Source organism: Gadus chalcogrammus, chromosome 5 (genome assembly GCF_026213295.1).
Source record: "Gadus chalcogrammus isolate NIFS_2021 chromosome 5, NIFS_Gcha_1.0, whole genome shotgun sequence".
Classification (NCBI taxonomy): Eukaryota; Metazoa; Chordata; class Actinopteri; order Gadiformes; family Gadidae; genus Gadus; species Gadus chalcogrammus.
Genome location: NC_079416.1, coordinates 14,778,066 through 14,803,369, shown reverse-complemented (window position 1 = coordinate 14,803,369; position 25,304 = coordinate 14,778,066). Strand labels below are relative to the sequence as shown.

The 25,304-nt window shown below is 47.1% G+C and overlaps 1 protein-coding gene across 2 annotated transcripts; it reads left to right on the top strand.

The window, feature by feature from the left end:
• Positions 1 to 17: 17 nt before the first annotated feature.
• Positions 18 to 24,136, top strand: rnf144aa (ring finger protein 144aa). 2 transcript variants are annotated; one of them, XM_056590301.1, is made up of 9 exons: positions 18 to 738; positions 12,209 to 12,353; positions 12,902 to 13,006; positions 14,216 to 14,276; positions 15,949 to 16,165; positions 17,648 to 17,795; positions 18,149 to 18,238; positions 20,162 to 20,267; positions 20,400 to 24,136. In XM_056590301.1, the coding sequence occupies exons 2-9, from the start codon at positions 12,219 to 12,221 to the stop codon at positions 20,420 to 20,422; spliced, it is 885 nt and encodes a 294-aa protein (XP_056446276.1). In that variant the 5' UTR covers positions 18 to 738; positions 12,209 to 12,218; the 3' UTR covers positions 20,423 to 24,136. The 2 variants fall into 2 exon arrangements, with proteins under 2 accessions (XP_056446276.1, XP_056446275.1); XM_056590300.1 differs by having other exon boundaries at positions 19 to 738; positions 20,162 to 24,136.
• Positions 24,137 to 25,304: the final 1,168 nt, after the last annotated feature.

Sequence of the window (25,304 nt, the reverse complement as noted above, 5' to 3'; positions counted from 1 at the left end):
ACGCGGGGCTGGGTGGCGTCAGTCGCTCCAGAACAACACGAGGGACGGAGCTGCTCTCCACTAATGGCGTCGCTGCAGCGGAGCAGCTGATCGCGACAGGACCGAGAGACGCCCAGAGGTAAACACGCCGCCCACCGGCTCTTCCCCTGCAACATGATCGCGTTTGGCGTCGCGCTGTGTCCGTGCAGCAGGCGGACGGCTGGACGTCGTGCGCCCTGCGAGAACCGAGCCTGACAAGGGCTCTTTGTACACAGCTCTCCTGTCAGGTCGACCCACACAGACATCAGCGGCGGATGTTCTCCTCAGTTTCTTCTTCGGTACAACCTGCCTGCTGCTGATCGCGTAAAAGCTGTTGGTCGGAACACGACTGAAGCGTCCACAGTCGCGCTGCAGCGGGTCTCCTGGTGGCGCTTCGACGACGTCTGGGGACTTGTACTAAACATGAGGCATGAAGCGGTCTGAGGAGGTGTTGTGCTTCTCTGACTAGTGGACCAGCTCTTCGGTAATCCTGTCCAGGAGATCGCCCCGGCCTGGGCGGAGGTCGCGGTCCTTCTCTCCGGAGGTCGCGGTTCGGCTCCCCGGAGGTTCATCTCCCCGGAGGTTCATCTCCCCGGAGGTTTATCTCCCTGGTGGGCGCAGTTAATCTCCCCGGAGGTTCATCTCCCTGTTCGTCTCCCTGGAGGTCAAGGTTCATCTCCCGGAGGTCTCCCCCCTGAGGACATAGTTGTCTCCGAGCAGGTACTGTTGGGTACCGTGGTGTTTGTCATGTTGTCCACAGAGCACGAGATGACAACCCATCGGGTCAGTTTGTAACGGGACCGTTTTCTAAAAGGTTGCTAATCTAGTTCTTTCTTGGGGTTCTCTTTGATAAGACCTAGTCCTGTCTTTTACACATGCGTTATAAGGGAACATGTAGGACAGTCCATGTCTGGACGCATTTAGCCTACTCAGAACCATAACATGTACTGTATTATTTAGTATTAGTAGCTTCTTCATTTAGCAGTGTGTCAATGCCACAGAGCGTTTCCAAGCCGATATCTTTATGAGTATAAACATGAGCCAGGCTACTGGGAACGGCGGCTCCTCAGAGGAGAAGGTCGGGTCTACCCCCGTCTCCCCCCAGCCGGGCCACGGTCCGACTGGGGAGAAAACTATTCCTCAGCTGTCTGTGTCGGCCAAATACATCACACACACACACACACACACACACACACACACACACACACACACACACACACACACACACACACACACACTACCTTTCCAATGACTGCCCAATTAAAAAACTGCAATGTGTAATATTATTTATATCGCCTTTTAGGACATATTTGACAATGGTTTTCATGTTAAGTCATAGAACGCCAGGCTATATGAGGTCATCAGGATAGGCTGAGAGCTATGGATGGCTGCAGATACTAGGTGTGTACTGAGTGAATATTACTGCTGCCTGTGAAGCACTGTCGATGGCTTATGAGCAGAAAGAGTGTAACTACGAGGTACGATATAGTTGCTACTGTGGTTGTGAGTTCACCTGCAGCAGTCAATATTTCCAAGCTTCAATCCTCACAAACATGCGCCCTAAAAGACAGCTTGTCAGAGATTTGAGAAGCAAAGGGTGTCTATTGGAGTCTGACGCCCTTCTGCCGTAGGCCCTCAGGAGAGCGGCCATGTTGGACTCATCTCAGCCACACCGAGTTGAGATGGAGGAAACTAGATTGCAGTCAGGGACCGTTTTTGTTTCAATAATTGCATCTGAGAACTTTTCCAGTTGACACTTTCCCCGTTGGGCTAACGGGTACATACTAACGAAGAAGGTCGGTTCAAAGCCCTGAGCGGGTTCACCCCCGCCCAGATCCGGGGGTAGGGGCTGGACCAGAGCAGTGGAGGAGGCAGGGCAGCAGGCTCCTCTCTCATGGTCTGGTCCCCGGGTCTGGTCCCAGGGCAGCAGGCTCCTCTCTCATGGTCTGGTCCCAGGGCAGCAGGCTCCTCTCTTATGGTCTGGTCCCCGGGTCTGGTCCCAGGGCAGCAGGCTCCTCTCTTATGGTCTGGTCCCCGGGTCTGGTCCCAGGGCAGCAGGCTCCTCTCTTATGGTCTTGTCTCAGGGTCTGGTCCCAGGGCAGCAGGCTCCTCTCTTATGGTCTGGTCCGAGGGGTCTGGCCTCGGCGCTCTGGTCTCAGGGCGGCAGGATCGGTCTGGTCTCAAGGCAGTAGACTCCACTCGGGAGGGTCTGGTCTCAGGGCAGCAGGCTCCTCTCTTATGGTCTGGTCTCAGCGTTCTGGTCTCAGGGCAGTAGACTCCTCTCTGGAGGGTCTGGTCCCAGGGCAGTAGACTCCTCTCTTATGGTCTGGTCCCCGGGTCTGGTCTCAGGGTCTGGTCTAGGGCAGCAGGCTCCTCTCTGGAGGGTCTGGTCTCAGGGTCTGGTCTCAGGGCAGCAGGGAGGGCTCCTGCCCTTCAGGGGAGTAAATAACGGCTGTCATGGCCACCGTTACTCCACTACGGAATGATGAAGGTGCAAGGTGAACTAGCAGAGCACTGGCACTCTGACCCAAGCACACCACACGACCCTGTACCCTGGGGAGAGGCTCCCAGACGGTGTGTGGTCTCCATGGTTACCATGCCCGGTCCTCGCTGTGCCTGTTTAAGATGTTTATTCCGGTCAAGCTTGAACGGGCTAAAGCACACAATACACAACCCACAACCCAAAGGAACCCTGATGTACTACTGGATTTCAACCCACAATTGATTTGAGGGGTGACGGTAGGATATATGTGCTGTCAGTGTTGAAATCTGAGGTACATCAACCAACTGTCACCGCGTGACCGTCCTCCCCCCATCTGCTGCAATGTGAGGATGGATACAGTAGACTGACCGTTACCTACTAAGTCTACTTCCAGAGCCTCATTACCGTAATAGATAGAGCAGATAGAAATAATAAGTAGTGTAACAAGTAGGGTTTCTGATTATATTCAACCTGTTCTATCTTCCATCACCTTCAAATCCGTCTATTTTTAAAGCGCATAAATCTCAATACAGGTAAATCACCATCTCTGGGGAGCCACAAGCTGATGTGTTCAAGCGACTTCATGTCTGTCAATCACATGTTACCTTGTTGTTTTCCTTGGAAGCTCTCCAGTTTCAGACCGACTCCCAACCTGCTAATTCTCTGTTGCCAATAATCCGGTTGGATTGGTTCAAGAGTCCCATGAGCTCCCAGCAGCACACCTTAAAGTATCTTGTTACACCCTGCTGTTTCTAAACAGCCCGTCCCACACCCATTCTGAAGTGTTTCCCTGTTAATATCAAACCTCTTACAGAATCAGGGTGTTATTGGCTGACATTCAGTGGTCACAATCATCGGTTTAGCGCTTATTTTGACGGCATGAAGTTGTCAAGGACAACGCCACGCATCAAATGTTGTCTGTGTTGTAGCCTGGTAACGGTGGCTTCGCTCTTTCACAGCAGAATCACTGAAATGAGTCCTGAAACAAACGCTCCTCCATGGCCTTGAGGTAGGGGGGGGGGGGGGGAGGGTGTGTGTGTGTGTGTGTGTGTGTGTGTGTGTGTGTGTGTGTGTGTGTGTGTGTGTGTGTGTGTGTGTGTGTGTGTGTGTGTGTGTGTGTGTGTGTGTGTGTGTGTGTGTGTGTGTGTGTGTGTGTGTGTGTGGGGGCTCGCGTCCAGAGGAACCCTTAGGAAGGGAGTTTCAGAAAGATGGGATCATCCTGCTTCAGCATTATGTCATGCTGGCCTGGCATGCTTCTTAATCTCAATCACCTGTCTGTCTGTGAGGTAGGTGTAGGTCTCCTGCCAACAAGGGGTAGCGAGTTAGCTCTGCTATCCTACGGTCACGCTTCCGACTTCCTGCTAGAGGGGAGTGCCCTACGGGTAGGCGAGTTATTTTTTGTTGAGTGCATTGTGCCTACTGTGTACACATCTGGGTGGTGTAATTACCGTTTATTTCCTCTGAGTTGTACATGGTTGGACCAGCGATAACGTTCTCTGCTTTACGTGACACACTTGGCAGAGTTGTGTACACTGTGACGATAACAAGAGGCTGAAAATGGCTCCGAAGTTAATTTCTCTGACAATAGAAATGATAAATGAACCCAGTGGATACAGCTGGAGGAAAATTAGGAAAAAGCTGCGATGCTGTATATTTGAAAACTCTGTGGTTCTATTTTGGGATGGGTACTGACTGACTAATGAGAAACGCTTCACTTGTTTATCTCTGTCAGAAAACAACCAAGTTGTTGAATTGAATTGTTAGGGCTGAGATGTCTACAAAAGATCCTCTTCCCTATCAAACGACAATAGTTATTATAAATGTGCTAAATTGTTGCTGAAAAAATAATCTGTTGCTTGCAAAGGGATTGTTTTTTTTTAATTTGTATTGTATATTTCAGACTTGGAGATTTGACTGCATGCTAGCTCAAGGATTTTTCAGGACGTATGCGTGTTTCCGTTTTTGGACTTCCTGCTTCCCATTGCCCTAACTCAAAGCTGTTTAAAAAAAGATGTGTGAGTATTCTTTTATGTGGTTGGTCCATATTCTTGTGCCTTCTCACTTTGTCATCCTGGGTTTGGGTCTGAATTTGAACTGATATGCTTGTGTCAGCCGGGACCCCGCTTGGGTGGGGGTGTGGCAGAGGTTATGGCAACGGTAGTAATGGGAGGCTGTTCTAGAGATTATGGATTTATGCAAACTTATGAGCAGTAACTTGTCCAGAGCAGCTCATTATCATTTACAAATGTTACGGTTTGATGATCCCAAAACAAATGGGTGTAACAGGCATTATGATATGTCAATATGGCCTTTTCATGGCATTTCATTTTGCTGCATATTTTTACTGAATAGATGAGCGTTTTCTGTGCATGGGACAAGCAGGTGGGAATGTGGCCTGCTAACATTTTCAACCAGACAGCAGTGCTCTGTCCAAGCTGCTCAGTTTGAATCTTTCAGCACATTTTCAGGAATAACTCGGGAGACATGGTCCGCGAGGAGATGACAAACTGAGTACACCTAATAATGTCCCCTGTTCGTTAAAAACAGAAAACAGTCTGTTTCCTCCCTCTCTTGAGCTCATCCATTCCTGAAATGGCTGGTGGAAAACATCTGCAGACAAACAGCACCTCACCAACTCTGAGTGTCACTCCCTCTGAGTGTCATTAACTCTGAATGTCATTTACTCTGAATGTGTCCCCCTGTTGTCCGTCTCCCTGGATGGATGGTGGTAAACTCTTTTCAATGAGGGAGCAAATCGCAGGTCATAAGCACCTAACAGTCACTCATGAGATTAGTTTTGCTTCTCCATTTGTTTCAAACGATGATATGCAACCTCATAGGCAGAGTAAACAGACATACGTTGAATATGCAATGTCTGGTTATGTGATGTGTATGCATCTTTATCTCTGTAGCATTTTGTCTGTAGGTTTTATCATTCTTAAAGTTCACCTTATCTTTCCTGGCTGACGTCATGACTAATGGATAAGGAAAGACCCCCATTATACAAACACAGATTATATCTTTGTCGTTTGGACACATTCTGTAGAAAAAGGTTTGCTTTGGTTTTATCTTACCAGCTTTATCAAAATAAAACAAAACATCCAAATAGCTGTTGTGAATAATGTGTCTTATGAAAGTAGACATCTTTTTTAATTTGTAGAAACAACGGCAACACATGCTGATTTTTGAGACGTAACACAAGGCCTTTGAAATGCCAGGTAAATGCCACTGGTGAAGGAATATCCAATCTCTGGCGGAGAAGACTTCTCTTCCAGGCTTTGTGCATCTGCCAATAGGAATAGACTCATTGAGGCATGCTTGTCGGCTTCACTTTGCTTTAAGACCCTGATGTCAGCCAAAAGCTTTTGGGGGGATGAGACAGTTCCCTTTTTAAAACTGCTTACCGCATTGTTTCAGGTACTCTGCCAATTGGAGAGACGTAATTCAACTGCACTACAAAATGAGGAAGTATTTCCCTTTTGCTGTTTAAGGACACCTCTAATTGGTGCTGAAGAGAAAATGATGGTAGAGTACTTAGGTGTGTGTGTCTGGGGGTGTGTGTGTGTAGGTGTGTGGATGTGGGTGTTTGTGGGGTCGGGCGCGTTACTGTATGCCATCCCCTCTGAATGCTGTTGGTGTTGGCAGCGTAAACAATGATGCTGGTGGCTGAACGGGGTCTTTGTGTCTGGGGGGTAAGGGGGTCTTGAGTTGGTTCTGCTCTGTAGATGTTGCTCTACTGAGCCTTTGTTAGCCTGGGGGGGGGATGCACTCATGCCCTCTCATCCAAACAGCAGAGACTTTGTCTTGCGTCTGACCCCTCCAGGTGCTGTGTGTGGAGTCACTCAACACGTAGCAGCTGTGTCTTACTAGTGAGCAAAGCTAACACTGTTGGCCATCATCGCCAACCTCTCACGATACGCTACGGTGTCGCATCGCAGTGACCGCCGCCATTTTTTATGTTTGTTATAAAAGAGCTTCTAGGTAGTAATGTTTCCTTGGTCATTGTTTAGGAATTAATCGTGAAATGATTTGTCCTCGTGGGGAGAAATTGTGGCGTTTAAAGCTGCCACAGTTATATAATATTAGTTAAAAGTAATGAGCATTTTATATAGAATTTGTACAAGGGTTTGGGTTAGTGGGTTAGAGTTACCCTTGCTAGAATTAAACTAGTTTTCTTTCTTACTGGCACTGTTTCATAGTAGGGCATATTTTCTCATCGTCATTCATGTATACTAAAGCTGAATCTGAATTGCAATAGCTTTATTTCATTACAACTACAAGTAGCATTCAAAATAGTCTGTTAGTCCACTACTCCTTGGGTGTCGTGTGTCTTCATGTAACATATTGTGGTTGTGTTTACGTGAACATACAGTAGCAGGAACAGGAAGGGACATGGAGTCTTTCTGTTGAAGTTTAAAGCAGCAGTACAGAAACAGTGTAAAAGAGGCCTCTGATTGTGTTGCTAGTCTTTCCGTCTGTTTTGTTTAATGGTCCAATCAAGAGGAGCTCACAGAAGGCGCCAAGACACGACACACGCACACATGCACACACATGTGAGTACACACTTCCAAAATACATCTGTGATTGCGTAACTGCGGGTTATGTAGACAGCGGGCACTTTGACGTCTCATAAGCTCCTTGGCCACTTGCCGCCCTGAAACCAAAGAGCAGCCAGCTCTCTGTCCACCACTACTCTCTCTGGCATGGCCCCTTCCTGGCCTCTGATTGGACGATCCAGAGATGAATGCGGGGAGGGCAGATTTACAAAACGTTGGGTGGTCATGGTGCTGCAGAAAGTGACGAATAGTGTCGTCTCACTCTGAGAGGGTCTGAGGTTTGTGTCCGCGCTAACCCATGACCTACTGTATTTTCAGCAGGTCTTTTTTATCTTGAAAGAGATCAGGCCAAGGTCATTATTTTTTAAGAAAGTGTGTTCTAACACAGTATTATATCAGGGTGTGTTGTAACGTTAAGACGGGTGTGTCTTCATTTAGTCCGTCTAATATTAGCTCGGAGGAACATGTTGATAAAACTGATTACTGGCTAACAGTGGAATCCACTTTTTTTCCTGAATAAATCCATTCTGTAAATCATTCATTTTTCGAAATAGCTTTTTAGAATCAACAAAGTGGTAGTTCTGTGAAATCCTAAATCAGCATTAATGTACCGTAACCTAGCTTAAAGAAAATGTTGTTTTGAAGTCTTGAAGGAGAAATGCAGAGGCACCACATTTCCGCCCAAAATGACTAATCAATTAACTATTAATTAATTAACAATTAACAGTAAACCATTACTACCAACAGAATAACTAACATTCCAATACATGGCCGCCAAAATGATGGCGGCCATTTAATTTTTTACATTTACATTTACGGCATTTAGCAGAAGCTTTGATCCAAAGCAACTTACAAAAATAACTTGTCTGAAGAAAGAGAAACTACACTATATCTCTGTCGGTACAGTAAGGATGTTCATAGAAACAAGTGCCAAGCACTAACAATCGCTAGGTTAAACCATTCCCCGTACACTACAAAGACAGCTAGGATTACGATGCCACAGAATGCTATTACACAGTAATATTTTTAAGTGCAAGGACATACAACATACAATGCACAACATACAAAGTGCATAACTTCACGTTCGCTATACACATATTTAGACTAATATCACATAACCGAAGGTGTGTTTGATATATACGTGTCTGTCTCTCTATCTCGTTCTCTCTGTCTCCTTCTGGCGCTAAACACTGAGTGGGGATGAGGGCTGATGGCCAGCCTAATTGGCTTGCTAAAGCACAGCAGAGGGAGGGTGCTATCAAGCAAGCTAGTAAGATGAAGGAGACGAGCGCTGTCAATCATTATCAACTCATCACTGCCGCGCTCAAAGGAGGCTAGGAGGAACTTAATGGAGTTTAGTTAACGACATCACAGTGATGCTTAGTTTAGAGCATTTTTATATCCATTCAAAAATAAAAATCATGCAATGATGTCTGCTACACTGTAGGGTGTATTCAATATACACTATCACACACAATACCACATCAACCTTACTGTTTTCAATGTGCAAAACAATACTAATCATAATAATAACCCCCAAATAGTCTCTCTCTCTCTCTCTCTCTCTCTGGACCCGATCATTAGGCTGACCACTCTATCGGCTTGTGAGAAAATGGACTCTATGTGGCGGTCTTCTGTCCCTGCGTGTTCTCTGCACACGTGCAGTGAGTGGAGAGAAAGAACTGAATCATGTTATAATGTGATGCTGCTGTGCCAATTGTTAGTGGGCCTCGCTCACTCCAGCCATAGGAGATGCTATATAAATAGAAACTTACGCAACACTTTAATGTGTCCTTATATAATTATACTCACACATAGTGTAAAGCTGCCAGGCCAGGTGAAAACAAGGGTCGGACTCGGCCCAATTGCTCTCTTCATTGTGTCTCTCTCTGTCTTGTCTCTCTCTGTTTCCATCTCTTTCACCGACCTGCTCGAAGGGGCTCGTTGATGCACCAATACTTCCGCGGCGGAAAGGGACTTTCAGTAGCTGATGCTGCTGTAGCCTGCATGGCTGTGATTGAAGCCTGGTCTCCGCAGCCACGGAGATTTCTCTGCAGAGAGAAACTTTCAAGAGCTGATGATGCTGTAGCTTTCATGGCTTTATATAGGGCTGGTCTCTCTTCAGCCACAGAGATCTCTCTTCAGTTGAGAATGTGCTTGCAGTCTGAGGGAATTCAGGTGGGAGTTCACCTCCCATTAAAGCTGTGGCAGATCTTTGCTTTCAGCAAATGAGTTTTGTTTATTGAAAGCTGCCCCGAGGGCTGGATGGGTTCTAATCATGGGAGCAAAGCAGTGTGGCGGAGTGCAGGAGGAAGACTCATTTGAAAGTGCTCATGTGTGAAGAATTCATCTTCCACAATATAGCTCACAGACCAGCTAATGAATGGTGATGATGAACATTGAATGGTGGTCATGGGAAGTGTGCTAGCTGACTGCTAGTTTTCGGAGCAAGAGCCACACAACATCATTAGTATATAAAGGACTGTTTACAATACAGTTATGCTTGCTCCGTGCTCAAGCAAACTCAGTCATTGCTCCAGGGCTGGAGACCAGGAGACATTGTACTGCTTGTACATTTAGGATATTTGGCGTGGAGATATGTCTGGGTTGCACGTCGGGGCGTGACAGCATGAAGGTTATTAAAGTTTGCGTGGCCTGATCTGTTCCATCATGTTGTAGAGTGAGACACTTTAGGGGTGTGTGTGTGTGTGTGTGTGTGTGTGTGTGTGTGTGTGTGTGTGTGTGTGTGTGTGTGTGTGTGTGTGTGTGTGTGTGTGTGTGTGTGTGTGTGTGTGTGTGTGTGTGTGTGTGTGTGTGAGAGACAGATTGTTGCCTCCTGATTTATTGTGGAGACCAACTTTATTGATTTGAATTCCTTGGCCTGATCTGGAGCATTTCAGAGAGCTATATTTGAAATGAGCAGCGAAAGAAAGTGGACTGCATGCAAATATCTCACTCCGTGTGTGTGTGTGTGTGTGTGTGTGTGTGTGTGCATCATCTTTGTGTGCGCATGTCTTCACCTGAAAGCGGGAGGGCACTGTTACATGAGGTCATTATATCCCTTTTTTCTCGCTCAATGTTTTATTATGTTTTTATGATGTTCCATATCGCTATTCATCCACACACACTCACACATAAAAACACACGCACATGCACACGCGTACTCGTATTCATCTCATCTCTCTGCTCTCCTCCGAAAACGATGGGATGATTTCTCCAGGACAACAGCATCACTGCTCGGTCCACCTCTGGTCTATAACCTGAAGGAACACGGGCCATAGACCTTGTAGCCATTTGAGATCAGGCTGAACCAGAGCTGATATTATGTCATTATGTCAATGACATTTCTAGGGCCACTTCTCCATTCAGTTTGATCACAGCCTCACCTTTAAGTCCCCTCCCCTACTGGGATGTAATGAGGTCATTGTACTGGATGGGGTGACGGCTTCCTCCTGGAGGCCCACACAATAACGCACAATAACTCCTCTCTAACCTGCACACGCGCCCAATCCTCTTATTAAACATTCATTTTTAAAGACATCCACATTAATAAAAACACCCACGCACGCACACACACTGCCCGGTCCACACACTCCAAAGGTTTTACACACTTCACATCGTGTGCCTTGTTGTGTTTCCTTTTCATCACCTCCTTCTTTTTATTCCACAGACAAAAGCATCGCAATTCAAAGTTAAATACACATTTCTTCCTTTACAAAAGTTTTTCTCTGACGTTATGTTATATGTGTGACATTGTGACCCCCGTCTCTCGCTTGCTCTCTCGCTTTCTCTTTCTCCTTAATGCCAGTCATCTCTCCCTCTCTCCTGCACTCTGTGTCTCTCTTTGGATCCCCCCCCTCCCCCCCTCAGGTCTCTGGGGGGCTCGTGTTGTTTACTCACAGTCCACAGACCTCTCACAAGGACGCACACTCCCATTCACCCCACACCACACTCCCACTAACCCCAAACCACGCTACCCCATACCACACTTCCACTAACCCCAAACCACACTCACTCACCCACTAACCCCCAGCCCACTCTCCCACTCACCCCACTCATGCTATGTGTGTCCTATCAGTATGACGTATCGCTTGTAAAAGCAACGAGAGGGAGATAAAGACAGGGACGCGGAGAGATACTCTTCCTACATTCTCAAGCCTTGCATCTCTCCCTCTTCTCTGCTCTCCCCCCCCCCCCCCCCCCCCCCCCCCCCTTCTTCCTCGCCACCCCCACGGTTGCCTAGCAGTGTGGTGTGTGTGTGCGTGTGTGTTTGTGTATGGCAACTTCCTGTAAATAACAGAGTGGGTGCTCTCTGCCTGGGAGAGAGAGAATATCAAAATAGCAGTCTCCCACGAGAGAGATGACGTGCCGAAGTGGAGAATTGTTTCACGGCTCGAGTGTAACCTCACCGGGGCTGGTCGTGACAGCTGAGCATCCAGAGGAGGCCTCCTGTATTATGAATCAGGAGGATTCAGCTGAAGAGTCCTCCTTATTATGAATCAGGAGGATTCAGCTGAGCAGGCCTTGTGTATTACGAATCAGGAGGATTCAGCTGAGCAGGCCTTATGTATTATGAATCGGGAGGATTCAGCTGAAGAGGCCTCCTTTATTATGAATCAGGAGCAGAAGGAGTCAGCTGAGGAGCCCTCCTTTATTATGAATCAATGACAGGACTCGGCTGAGGAGGGCCATGTAGACGGAGGGATGACGTCACTGTGTATCGCTTGGTCCTAGTTTGGGCATCCTTTCTCCTCTCCTCTCCCCCTCCTCTTCTCTCCCCCTCCTCTCTCTTTTTCTGGAGGCTGAGGTTGTGTCACATCATGACTATATGCTCATGCTTCCACATCTACCGTTTAAGTAGACAAATGCATTTTGTAGGCGTACATTTACTTATGAATTAAGTATGGCCTGCCAGTTCGGTTAATCACATGTAATATGGTGAATTAAATATAAAGTCCACTCGGCAGCGTGTGACTGTGTTTGCGGCTACTGGAATCTTCCACACGAGGCAGCGATTAGCAGTTCACACCAAGTAATCGTTTTCCATTTCTTCCTCTCTCTCTCTCTGTCTCTGTCTCTGTCTCTGTCTCTGTCTCTGTCTCTGTCTCTGTCTCTCTCTCTGTGTCTCTGTCTCTGTCTCTCCTCCTCCCAGCGGTGCTAAGATGACGACAGCCCGGTACAGGCCCAGCTGGGAGCTGGCGCTGGACCCCCTGGTCTCCTGTAAGCTGTGCCTGGGAGAGTTCCCCCTAGAGTCCATGACCACCATCACCCAGTGCCAATGTGTCTTCTGCACTCTGGTGAGCGCACTCTTTAGGACGGGTCCTACAGAGGGTTCTGGACAGTGTGGGTAATGTTAGTTCATGTACATGGATGTCTGTAGTATTGCCCAGGATCGGAAAGAGGGAGGGTTGTGGGCAGTCTTGGTAATGTAGTTCATATCCAGGGATGTCTGTAGTATCGATGCTGAGCAATGACTCCAAGCCAAAACGTGAACAGTGAGTGAAGAGGAAGACTTGGTGTTCTTACCCTGAGATCATTAATACGACCACATATTTCAATCCACAAATATTGACTTATCTCCAAAGGTGTCGCCTGAGGCACCGAGTTTTAGATACTGTTATATTCAGCAGTGACAGACTCCATATTAGAATCAATATGAAAATGAAGTACCTCTTTCTATTGAGCAGCAGACCATTAATATTGGTGTGTGTGTGTGTGTGTGTGTGTGTGTGTGTGTGTGTGTGTGTGTGTGTGTGTGTGTGTGTGTGTGTGTGTGTGTGTGTGTGTGTGTGTGTGTGTGTGTGTGTGTGTGTGTGTGTGTGTGTGTGTTTCCTCAATCCTCTAGTGCCTGAAGCAGTACGTTGAACTTCTCATTAAAGAGGGCCTTGAAACCGCCATTAGCTGCCCTGACTCTGCCTGTCCCAAAAGAGGCCAATTACAGGAAACAGAGGTAGGAAGAAAAGTCTCCTATTTTTTATTTGTTTGGAGTGACAATAGCCGTATATATACCATTTGAGCTCCAAGTTCATTTCAATATCTTCTCGACTCCTTCACACCTAATCCCCTGCTGTCCAGTTCTCCACATACCACTTTAAGTCATACTTCATACGACCCCAAGGTCCCAGGGAAGGATTCTAACCTATGTGAACCATCCACTGAATGCTGAAGAAAACCATCTAGGTTTTAGTAATCTCTTCAGGCACTCTGAAAACCTTTTGGCGCTGGTTCACACATGGTCTAAATCTCTTAATCTGAAGCCTGCTCTGTTGGTCTCCTGAAGCCTGCTCTTTTGGTCAGTCTTCTTAAGCCTGCACTGAAGCCTGCTTTGTGGGTCAGTCTCCTGAAGCTGTTTCTTTACACAGAATATATATCAATATACTACGATATAATCAACTCATATCCACAGTTTCAACGTCTTTCAATCAATAAACACCATCGTTGAATCATTTTACAGATAATTGGTCAAGGTTTCTTCGCGTCTTGCTCAAATTGAATAACTGAGCACCCCCCTACCCCCCCCCCCCACCCCCCCCTACTCACGGACGCTGACTTAAGTATGTCCACTGAAACCGTTCTGAATGATTCACTAGCACAGGAGAGGACATTAGATTTCCCTTAAATTTGTCACCGCTGTCCCATTCTGATCAGCCCATCAGGATATCAATGAGCTTGGGAAATGAGGTTCCAGTGTATATCTTATATAAGCATACATTGTGCATCGTCAATCTTATCTTTACAAACGTTTGGCCTTGTTCCTCTGGAAAAACCTGATGGCTTTTGACTTCCAAAACCTTGGCCTCACTAGACTTACGTAATGACCCCCATCAATGCGCCAGCCTTTCAAACCCACTTTTACTTTAGGAAAATGTCCTGCTATTCAACTGTTCGTTTTTTGTAGAAACTCCAAATGCATTTGTGAGTTTAGATTATTCATAGCGTTTCCTGGAAGTCCCTTTGGACAATGATTATTCCCATTTTGAAATATGAAGCATTCTGCAATTAGATATTCAGTGTTTATCACGATTATATTTCAAGGCCAACATTTTAACGTGGCCTTGTTTTGCTGTTAGATTATAAATTCTCTCTCTCTTTCTTTCTTTCTTTCTTTCTTTCTTTCTTTCTTCTCCCCCCCGCCCCCCCCCCCCCCCCCCCCGTTTAGATTGAGTGCATGGTGGCCACAGAGATGATGCAGAGGTACAAGAAGCTGCAGTTTGAACGAGGTGAGTAACACAGGAATCGGCGCAAAGCTAATTTCTGCCCTTGGTCCCGTGCTGCGGGGACCAGGTAATGGAACGACTGACTTACTCCACATCTGTGTGTGGTGGATGAACACTCATTCACTCACTCATTCACTCACTCATTCACGCCAGACAGGGCATCTGGAAATCCCAAGAATATGGGTGTGAATCCCATTTAGAAATGATTAAGTTGTTATACTGATTTTAGACCAGGGTAAGACCCCAGGACCTCCTTATTATTCACCCCATCAGATGTCTTCAGCGTGGTGTGTGTGTGTTTGTGTGTGTGTGTGTGTGTGTGTGTGTGTGTGTGTGGGGCATATCAGGGAGCCTGTATATGGGAGGTGGTCTGCTGATTGGTATTCAGGGCTGTCTGGGTACCATAGTGTCCTCACCCAACCCCGTGTTCTCCCGATCAAATATACATGCAGGGAGACGCCCCCGGCTGCTATGAGCGGGGAGGGGGGGGGGGGGGGGCTGATGGGATGGCCTGGCTGTTGCGTCGCAAAGTGTCTGACAGCAGGATACATCCTGTTTCTATTGTGTTGGAAGCCTTTCACTCTTTATAGGTCTTTACTGCTGTGCATGGTGGTGTACAGAAGTATAGGTCTGTACTGCTGTACATTATGGAGTACACAAGTACGGGTCTGTACTGCTGTACATGGTGAGTACTTTGTAAAGCACTTCCCGGAAATTAAATCTATCAGCAGTGCGTACTGAAGAACTGCAGCATAAGGCCGCGTTCACATCTAGCGTTTTTTGTAATAGGGATAAGTTGAGCCGACCGTTTTTTCAACAAAAAGAAAAGCTGGCAGCGTTTTTGGCCCTAAAAGCGCCGAGAGCGTTTTTTCTATCTCCTAGCAACGAATCCATTCTAGACCCGACGTTACTCGCCTACTACGTATCCAGGCTAAAGCCCATTAGACATGTTGTAGATCTCGACATGTTCTGTAATTAAAACTATTAATCGCTCCACCGGCACTTTCCCGAGTGATTTGTCTGCCATTGTTTCTTGTTTTGACAGTTGAGAGTTTCCTGTGTGACGAAGTGTCAATGTTCCGCTTGTGATTGGGCAGTTGCCCAAAAGACGCCTGACGTCGGCCGCTTTCTTCCTGAAAGTTGAACTTTTTTCAACGCTCCGTATGGCAGAAAAAAAACGCTGGGAGAGGCGTTTAAAAAAGCGCCTGTGACTTTTTCCAGAAACGCTCTGCTCCATAGGAATATAATGTAAAACAAGCGCTGGCAGATTTAAAAAAACGCTAGATGTGAACGCGGCCTAAGGCCGATTTTTGGGTGGAGAAGTCATCAGAGTTCAAATGAAACCAGCGACAATGATTGGGGAAATGCGGCAGGATGGGTGTAGTTTGGAAACAGTTAAATAAATACGCCCAATAACATCATCACAAAGACATTTAAGAACAGCATAAAGTGTATGAATAAGAAAATACATATTTTCTATACACACACACACACACACACACACACACACACACACACACACACACACACACACACACACACACACACACACACACACACACACACACACACACACACACACACACACACACACACACACACACACGCGCACACAAAAACACACACCTACCGATGGCCATGGCCCTTTCCCTGACTCTTTGTGGTTCCCCCCCAGAGGTGCTGCTTGACCCATGCCGGACGTGGTGCCCCTCCTCCACCTGTCAGGCGGTGTGCCAGCTGACGGAGGCGGCCACGCCCCCCCTGCCCCAGCTGGTGCAGTGTGCCGTGTGCGCCATGGAGTTCTGCTCTGCCTGCAAGGCGCCCTGGCACCCGGGCGTGGCCTGCCCGGAGAGCAGCCTGCCCACCGCCGCCTTCCTGCCCGGGGAGAACAGGTGAGGCGCAAGGTCCTGGTGTAGAACCATGAAACAGTTCTGCTCTCCAATGTTACGCCCTCTCTACATTCCCCCTCTGTTACATCATCTGTTTCAATAGCTCTCTCGCGCTCGTTCTCGCTCTCGCTCTCGCTCTCGCTCTCTCTCTCTCTCTCTCTCTGGTTCACCTGAGAATACCCTGGGAGGGGGATACCCTGGAGATAGGGTCTCTGCAGAGCCAGAGGTCCTCTGTGGTTTTGTTCAGACACTCTTCGCTCGTGAAGGATTACAACAACAACACCAGCTCCCCCATTAGTGAGATCCCATTAGCGCTCTCAGGTTCCAGTACATTGTACCTAGAGGGAGAGATGTATACATCCGTTGTATACAAAGTTTTCGCACCGATTCTGCATACTGCCAGCAGCCCATAAAGCCCATACGGACCACGCAGCATCGCCGTAGAGCCGCTGACCTCATTCGGTTGCAGGTTATCGTTTGTTGTCTTCCTTTCCTCACCAACAACAAATCTCTGTACATTTCTCAGAGGTAGCAAACTTCTAAAGAACGTCATGAATATTGAACGCACTCTGAGGCTTCCTGTCAAGGCGTGCCTCTTCAGCACCTAGAGGAGAGCCATTTAATTGGCGACTCTGGATGGTGTGTGCGCTTGATGTGCGAACACGACGCAACTTGTCCGTTGTCTGCAACAAAGTGGATGAGTAAGCAAAGCAAAACAAAAGGCAACAGCGGACTGCTTAATTTGGTTTGATACATTCTCTCCTCCTCCTCTCCTCTCCCTCCTCCCCTCCTCCCCCTCTCCTCTCCCTCCTCCTCCTCCACCCTTGAGCAATTTCAGGAAATGGTTTTCCTCTGCCCTCTGGCTGCCTGTCAGATTGAAGGGGCAGTGAGGTGGTGGCGGTGGGTGGAGGACTGTCTGCACGAGCCCTTGATTCACCCTGAAACCATTCAATCGATACACAGAGAACGGCGCAAGGAAAGAGATTGACTTGCAGCCTCTCTCTCGGAGAGGTCAGCTCCCTGTTCCCCCGTTCACCTCTCTGCTCCCTGCCAGCCCGTTTACCCAGATAGAACCACGAGAAGAAGACACCTGAAGGTACAGGAGCAGATAGGGCAGAGATGAACAGGAGAGGCTCAGAAGGAGAGGCTCAGCAGGAGAGGCTCAGCAGGAGTGGCGCGGTGTGGATCGTTCATCAGCGATGACGAGGGATCTTTTTATAGACGGACGTGTTGAATCGTTGTTTCTCTGCCACGATGGCGCGCTGCGAAGTGACGGCTCTGTGCTCTGTCTTCTGTGGTCCCTCCACCTGATGGCTCTGTGTTGTGTGTTCTGTTGTCCCTCCACCAGATGGCTCTCTGTTCTGTGTTCTGTGGTTCCTCCGCCTGATGGCTCTGGGTTCTGGGTACTGTGGTTCCTCTGCCTGATGGCTATGTGCTCTGTGGTTCCTCCTCCTGACAGCTGTGTTCTGTGGTTCCACCCTGCAGCTCCTTCTATAAGAACGAGGAGGACGACGCCCCAATCAAGCGCTGTCCCAAGTGCAAGGTGTACATCGAGAGGGACGAGGGCTGCGCGCAGATGATGTGCAAGAACTGCAAGCACGCCTTCTGCTGGTACTGCCTGGAGTCCCTGGACGTGAGTGGGGGCACAGCTGTGTGTGTGTGTGTGTGTGTGTGTGCACGTGTAGAAGCGCGTGTGTGTGTGTGTGTGTGCGCGCGTGTGTGTGCGCGTGTAGAAGCGCGCGTGTGTGTGTGTATAGCATGTATATGCAGTAGTGTATGGTAATGTTTGGTGCAGGTTCCCTCTGACTTTTCATATTCCAATAAGAAACTTGTGATGGAAAAGAATATTGTTCCTTTTGTGAGTCCGAACAATTATCTTTGACGTGTTTGGACTTCTGTGGGCCGTTTACCTGCCATGCCCTGTGAGCGATTGTCGGTAATGTGTTTGTGGTGTTATTGTGTGTGTGTTTGTGTTGTGTGCAACAGGACGACTTCCTCCTTATCCACTACGACAAAGGGCCGTGTCGAAACAAACTGGGACACTCCAGGGCCTCGGTTATCTGGCACAGAACTCAGGTGAGCACCTGCACACCTCCCTGCTCCTGTCTCCTCCTGGCCTCACTCCTTATGTCTCCTCCTGTCTCCTCATGGCCTCACTCCTTATGTCTCCTCCTGTCTCCTCATGGCCTCACACCTCCGGCCTCCTCCACGACTCGATCCTCCTGGCCTCACTCCTTATGTCTCCTCCTGTCTCCTCATGGCCTCACACCTTATGTCTCCTCCTGTCTCCTCATGGCCTCACACCTCCGGCCTCCTCCTAGACTCGATCCTCCTGGCCTCAATCCTCCTGTCTTCTCCTGGTCTCACTCCTCCTCTACTCTCCTCTCACTCCTGCACACCCTCTGCACTGCAGCAGGAGATCAAACACTTCCATCTTTCTCTGTCCATCTCTCTCGCTCAATCTCTTTCTCTTTCTCACTGGCTCTCTCTCACTGACTCTGTCTTTCGCTCTCTCTTCCTCTCCCTCCTGCCGGCTCACGCACGCATGCAGTGACAGGTGCAGCGCTGCCATTATTTAGAAAAATGGAACCGAGGAGGGGGAGAAGAAGAGTTGGAGAGGAGCAGGGGCGCACAACTCAATCACGGCCGTGCGGCGGAGAGCGTCTAGTGAAACGCACCCGTCGGTGAACCCCGCTGAGTTTTAAATGACGGCTGTTCAATTCCCCCCCCGGCGTCTAAATAATAGATCCTAAATGTACAGTGCCGTATGGAACAGTCTCCTTTCTTTTCTCCTGCGTTAATCCTCCGTACTATAACAGTGTTGCGGTCCGCCCGGCCAGGTCAATGTGTTCACGGTGTCAGGGCAGCAGTCGTCGCGGGTTGTTGCTGTGAACATTAGCATTCCCGCCGGCATCAGCTGCCCAGCAGGGCTCCCTGAGTCACCGTGAGCACGGACGGCGCTCGGCCCCTGGGTGCCAGATACATCCTTCAATTTTTTTCTTGTTTACCGTTTCCTCTCTATCTCTCTCTCTCTCTCTCTCTCTGTCTCTCTCTATCTCCTAAAGCTAAAGCTAGCCTCGAAAAACCCCACCATACCCCTCCCCCACCGCCCCTCGCCATCTCTTAAAAAAACACCATCTGACTCGCTCATAAATACATAAGAGCTGCCAGGACCGGGCTGGCGCTGATGGTGAAGCCCTCTCTGCTTCCTGACTCTCTCTCTTTCTCTCTCTATCACCGTCTATCTCCCTCCCTGGCTCTCTCTCTATATATATCTCTCCCTCTCTCTCACCATCTGTAGCTGCTACTCGGTGTGTGTGTGTGTGTGTGTGTGTGTGTGTGTGTGTGTGTGTGTGTGTGTGTGTGTGTGTGTGTGTGTGTGTGTGTGTGTGTGTGTGTGTGTGTGTGTGTGTGTGTGTGTGTGTGTGTGTGTGTTTCAGATTTACAGGTGACATTTGCAAAATGTCACGTTTTCTGCTACACCTGCCTCATCCCCCTAACGACATAAAGACGTGTATCTAACCCTGATAATTTGATCCTTATGAGGTCTTTACGTCACAAGGTGTATAGAAAGCGTCTCTAATGCAGTTGCATTGTTAGAGGCTGTTATGTGCTGCATGAGCAGTGTAACGTGGTGTGGTGAGCCACTGTTGCGTGACTGTGTGTATTCCATTGAGTACTGTTCCATTTCCTGGACTCTGGCGCCCCCGTGTGTTGAAGCACCCAACCTGCCAGCACTAGTGAATGACCCACGTTCATTTCTACTAGTAATTGCCAATGAAAAAGGATAAAAGGTTGGAAATTGACATTTCTGCCATTTCTTTTATTTTTGAAGGATGTAGACTTTCTGTAGTTTCTTTCAGTTGTTAGTTCTGAAGATCTGAACCGGATCGGTCTGGTGAGCGGTATTGTACAACTGTATCTACTACCCCGACAGCAGGAGAATCCTCACCAAATCAGGCACACATTAGACTCTGCGCTCTCTTCTGCCCCCTGCAGGTGGTCGGGATCTTTGCGGGGTTCGGCCTGCTCCTGCTGGTCGCCTCCCCCTTCCTGCTTCTGGCCACGCCCATCATCCTCTGCTGCAAGTGCAAGTGCAGCAAAGGTGACGACGACCCCCTCCCCACCTAGGGAACACGCTGCGCCGTGCCACCGCAAAACCCCCACCCTCCTCCACCGTCGGAAGGGCCGCTCTTTAGTTTGTGATTCACACCGCCTTTACGTTCCCTCCCTCCAGCTTTCAAGCGCTTCGTTTTTTAAAGGCGTGGCCTGACGCGGCCAACGGCGCCACCCCATTGGCTGTTTTGGAAGTCCATCGCTCTGCATGGTAGACGCATGGGAGGAGCCTGATCCCTGCGCACGGCCTATGAGGACATCGCCAGGGGTCAGAGGTCAAGCGGGTCCCGCCCTTGTCTGACTTGCTGCTCAAGGGGCAGGGCGGCTGGCCTGGGGGGTGGGCCGGCGTCGGACCGTGGGTGCTCTGAACACTGGATCCTGCTGGGAGTTGGTGCTGTGTCCGGGCCCAGAGTCGGTCCTGAAGAGCAGCCCGGGGGGGGGGGTCACAACTTCAGTCACTTTCTGAAGGAACCTTTGCTTCACTGCTGTTTCTCTCTCGTTTTGTCGTTTTCAAAGAAAAGACGCAAAAAAAAAAGGGGGATAAGAAAATGCTTTCTCATCCTCTTGCCATAATTGTTCATTGTCGCTTGACATGTTTTTTTGTGGGTAGCATTGATTAGAGTGATGTCACCTTTTTCATGCTCTGTCTCTCTTTCTCTGTCGCCTCTCTCTGTCTCTCTTTCTCTGTCCGTCTCTCTCTGTCTGTCTCTCTCTCTCTCTCTCTCTCTCTCGCGTGCGGTCTCTCTCTCATGCGCGGTCCCTCTGCACAGTAAACATGGTGGTGACGGAGTGGTGATGGAGTGGTGACGTAGCGGTGGGGTCGTTGCTGTGCAGCATGTCTCGTATTGATGATAATGATGATGATGATGATGTCAGTGTTTCCTAACCTACCACAAGGGCTGTGTGTTCAGAGTAGCGTACTATGCCCTGTAACGTTACGTGTTTTCACATACCCATAATTATATATATATTATTATATATAAAAGAATATGTGACAGAGAAGCGGTTCCCACTCTCACTATTTCAGCAGAACCATGACATCCCCCCCCCCACCCTCCTTAAAGGTGACATATTATGCCACCAGGTGTGAGTATAACACACTTGGTGTTATAATATGGCACCTTTAACATTCACCCAATTAGACGTCACACATCATCTTTATATTAATGTATTTATTTTTAACCCAGTTGGTAGATGAACCAAATGGAAAGAAATGGCCTTAAATTAAAAAACAATTCTATAGAAAGCCAAAAAGGGCATCATTCCCTCTGTCCGAGTAGGAAGCAGGCCGATGGCTTAGCGCCCAGGGAAAAGCACACGGAGGTACCGCAGTCAACAAGCCCTTTATTTTGTACCAACACGATTCTATGATGTCAGTTGTATGCCACATTGTTAATAGCCATAGTGTATAATCAAAATCTTTGACGGAAACAAAAAACTTAGAAGCAGGGTCTCCCCACCCCCCCCCCCCACCCCCCGACACAACAATCACAAAAACAAGGCGGTCCAACATTGCAAACTTGCATAGTTGCGTAATTGTGTTAGGGTGAGTCTGAGGTCGTCTTCTGAGTGGTTCGGGTCTGGTCAACTCTGATCCCTTCCTGCAGGGAGCACAGACTGCGTCTCCAGGATATTTGTAAAAACCAACCATTAGAAGAGAATGTTACATTTGGGGCACGCTATGACGGGCTGCCCCGCATCACTTTATCTATGCAAGTTTGTACAAGACCATTTGTAAAAGCCCATTTGTGGTGTTGTATCAAACGTTGCTATTGGAATTGAACGTTGTGTTGTGTACGATTTCACGCACCTCTTTGACAGTACCATTTATTTATTTGTTTCAGGGATCATTTATGAACCATCCATATATCTGTTGCCATTACATTTTAATGTTCCTTGAACTGTTGCTGTGATTCAACATTGTTACGGTAATATTATAGTTAAAATCATTGTTTTCATTTGTTCTTGGGATAAGTGTTCAGAGTTTGAGAATCAAGAATGTTTCATTTTCCCTTGTTGTAAACTTTTGTCTAACAGTTCCAGTAAATCTTTTGAGTAAAGGTGTTTCATGCTCCACTATATGCTGTACTATACGTCACAGAGCCCATCTGATCTTTCCTGACCTTATCGCTACAGCTACCACACATCACACATCACACATCACACACAGGCTCCGTTGGTTTCCTTTGGGTTGGGAGTTCTGGGGAAACCTCCATGCATGTTTTCCTTCCGATCCATTTCTACGTCCATCGCCGTGAGGGGATGTGGCCTGGTGTCAACCAATAGGAGCATGCGATTGATCAACATCATCAACCCTTAAGTCTATTGGGTTAGCATTAAATGTGTCAGATTCATGCAATGATCAGCCTTACACTTTCCCAGCAGTAGCCATTTATACTCTTAGAGGTGGTTCGAATTAAGTTAAATCTGGTCTCAATAAATATATTTTTTTCCTACATTTAGTTCCATCCCTTACTTTTAGACTCTCATTCCAGAAGTTGATGTCCGGTTGGCAGTCGGGCTGAGTGTTTATCTGGGAGGGAGGGGGTGGCTTTCTGCCTATTTAAACCAGCATCAGGGGCTTGGGAACAGATGTAATACTAAATGTAACACGTTGTGTGACCTGTATGGTATGGCGCCTGCTTTATTCTGTTTATAGAGAGGGAGGGCTCCTGGTGGTGACATGTAAATGTGGACATGCTCAATAAGCATGGGATGGCTTGAGTCTACTGTAACCTTGAGTCTGCTCTAACCTTGAGTCTACTTTAACAACAGCAGGGGACCAGGAAATACACTTCATTAGACTAGTTGTGTTTCTGACTGCTTGAAATGGTGATACAAAATCGAATATTTGATCTGGGTAAGGAAAAAGGCACAAGATGCTATCACTTATCACTCATGCTTTTTGGGTGGCGGGGTGTATGTTTTAATGACGTTTGGTGTCAGAATGGGTGAGTATGCAGGACAATATTATGGGCCGGTCATCAATCAATATCAGGTCATGTCGTTTACATCACACCCAAGGGCTACTGTGGGTTCATCCGGTCTGGGATTAGTATCAAGACGTTGATAGTTCTACATCATAACGTAGAGCGCAGTCATCTCTAGTTCCTGGTGAATTTCTCACCGTTGGTAGCAGAAAATATAAAGGAGTTCTGTATTTGACATTTGTGTTAATATCAATTGATTCTTGGTCTGTCTATGCCTGGCTGAAAAATGCACTGGAATTACAGTGACATGAACTTTGACCTGTGCTTACCTATGTTTAGATTTTATTTAGAACCCGCATGCTTTTTTGTCCCTAACAAAGCTGTGGATACGTCATCGATATTGTAGCTTAAAACATCTTTGGAATTGTTGCACCTTCTTAAGAATTTAAGTTAAGTTCTGTACATGGTCATCAATTGTACACAATTAAAACAAATAGTTGAATAGTTTAATGAAAATGGTTTAAGTCATTCTCAGTCATTCTATCAAAAATAAATATAAACTGATGGTGTAAAATAAGTTGTAGGCTATTGTGCCTCCCCTTAATGCTCAACAAAGAGATTCCTGCTCAACCCAAAATAGCTGTTGAACAAAACCAACCACAACCAAAATAAAGAATTAAATCCATTTTGTTTTTTATTTGATGACAGTCTGAGAAATGCACAGGACTTTTATTTTGCCTTTGGCTGGATTGCCCTTGAGCAAGGTGCCTTCATCGCTGCGTGTCGCTGTTTTTGTACCTGCTTGTTTTCTATGTACTTTAGGGTGAAGAATTAAAGTCTCTGCTTGGTGAAAGGAACTCTTCTGATTGTGTCAACTCTGCGTTTGCATAACTTGGACCGTTTAAGAGAACAATGATCTCGACTCGCGTGCTTACTGCTATTGCTATATCTACTGGTATGTTATTTGTCCGTTCTTTAAATCTAGGTATAAAATTGTTCATGAAAAAAATATATAAATTATCGAGGACCCAAAAGAGTAATCCTCAAAATGGAATTCATTTAGAATAATAAAAAATAATAGTAAAAAGTGAAATATGGCCTATTTTGAAAAAGTGTTAACGTTCTGTATAGTTTATCATCCCCTATATTTATACTGTTCCACTTCCACTCTTAGACCAACTATTAAAGATCGTGTTTATCTTTCTCTTCTCATTGTTGGTTTAAACTCGACTATAACATTTTGAATCCGTTTTTTATTCATTTGCTTTGTCTGGTTCGGAAGGTTTTATACATTAGCTCCCACTAGTGTTAAAATAACACATGGCATGTGATATTGGAAAGTTGGAATTTGTTTAGCAAAAATGGTCACGTTTCCAATCGCTCCTCAAATCTAATTTGTGCAAACCAGTCAATGATATGCATTTGAGTAATGCTTTTTAAGGATATATGTGGAAGAGGATACAGAAGTATATACTTAAAGGTAAAGACAAATATAATCAATCTATAATTCTTTAGAAATAAATTAGTGATAGATAGTATGAATCAAAACAAGCAATAAATGTATTGTCCTTTTACATAAAAAGGTGTTTTATATAATAAACAATGAATCCAGGATGTATACTAAATCGATACATTTTAAAAGTTGTACTATCCAACGCACACACATGCTCTCTCTCTCTCTCTCTCTCTCTCTCTCTCTCTCTCTCTCTCTCTCTCTCTCTCTCTCTCTCTCTCTCTCTTCTATACTGTTGACTAGAGGTCTTTCTGATCAACACCTGCTTGTCAGCTCTTTGTAAAAATCTGCCAATGAACAGGTTCTCTCTCTCTCTCTCCCTCTCCCCCCCCTCTCTCTCTCTCTCTCTCCCTCTCTCTCTCCTCTCTCTCTCTCTCTCTCTCTCTCTCTCGTTCTTTCCTTCCTGCCAGATGCTGTATTGGAGCATTAACCAGACAACCCTGAAAATGAAAGAGCAAACGCCAAATACCAACCAGGTGATATATCATCCCTCACCAGCTGCTCTCCGCTCAGAACCCGCTCCCCACCAATCAGCGGGCAGGACCGCGGGAGCGTACCATCTGTGGGCGCCATGGTGACGCGT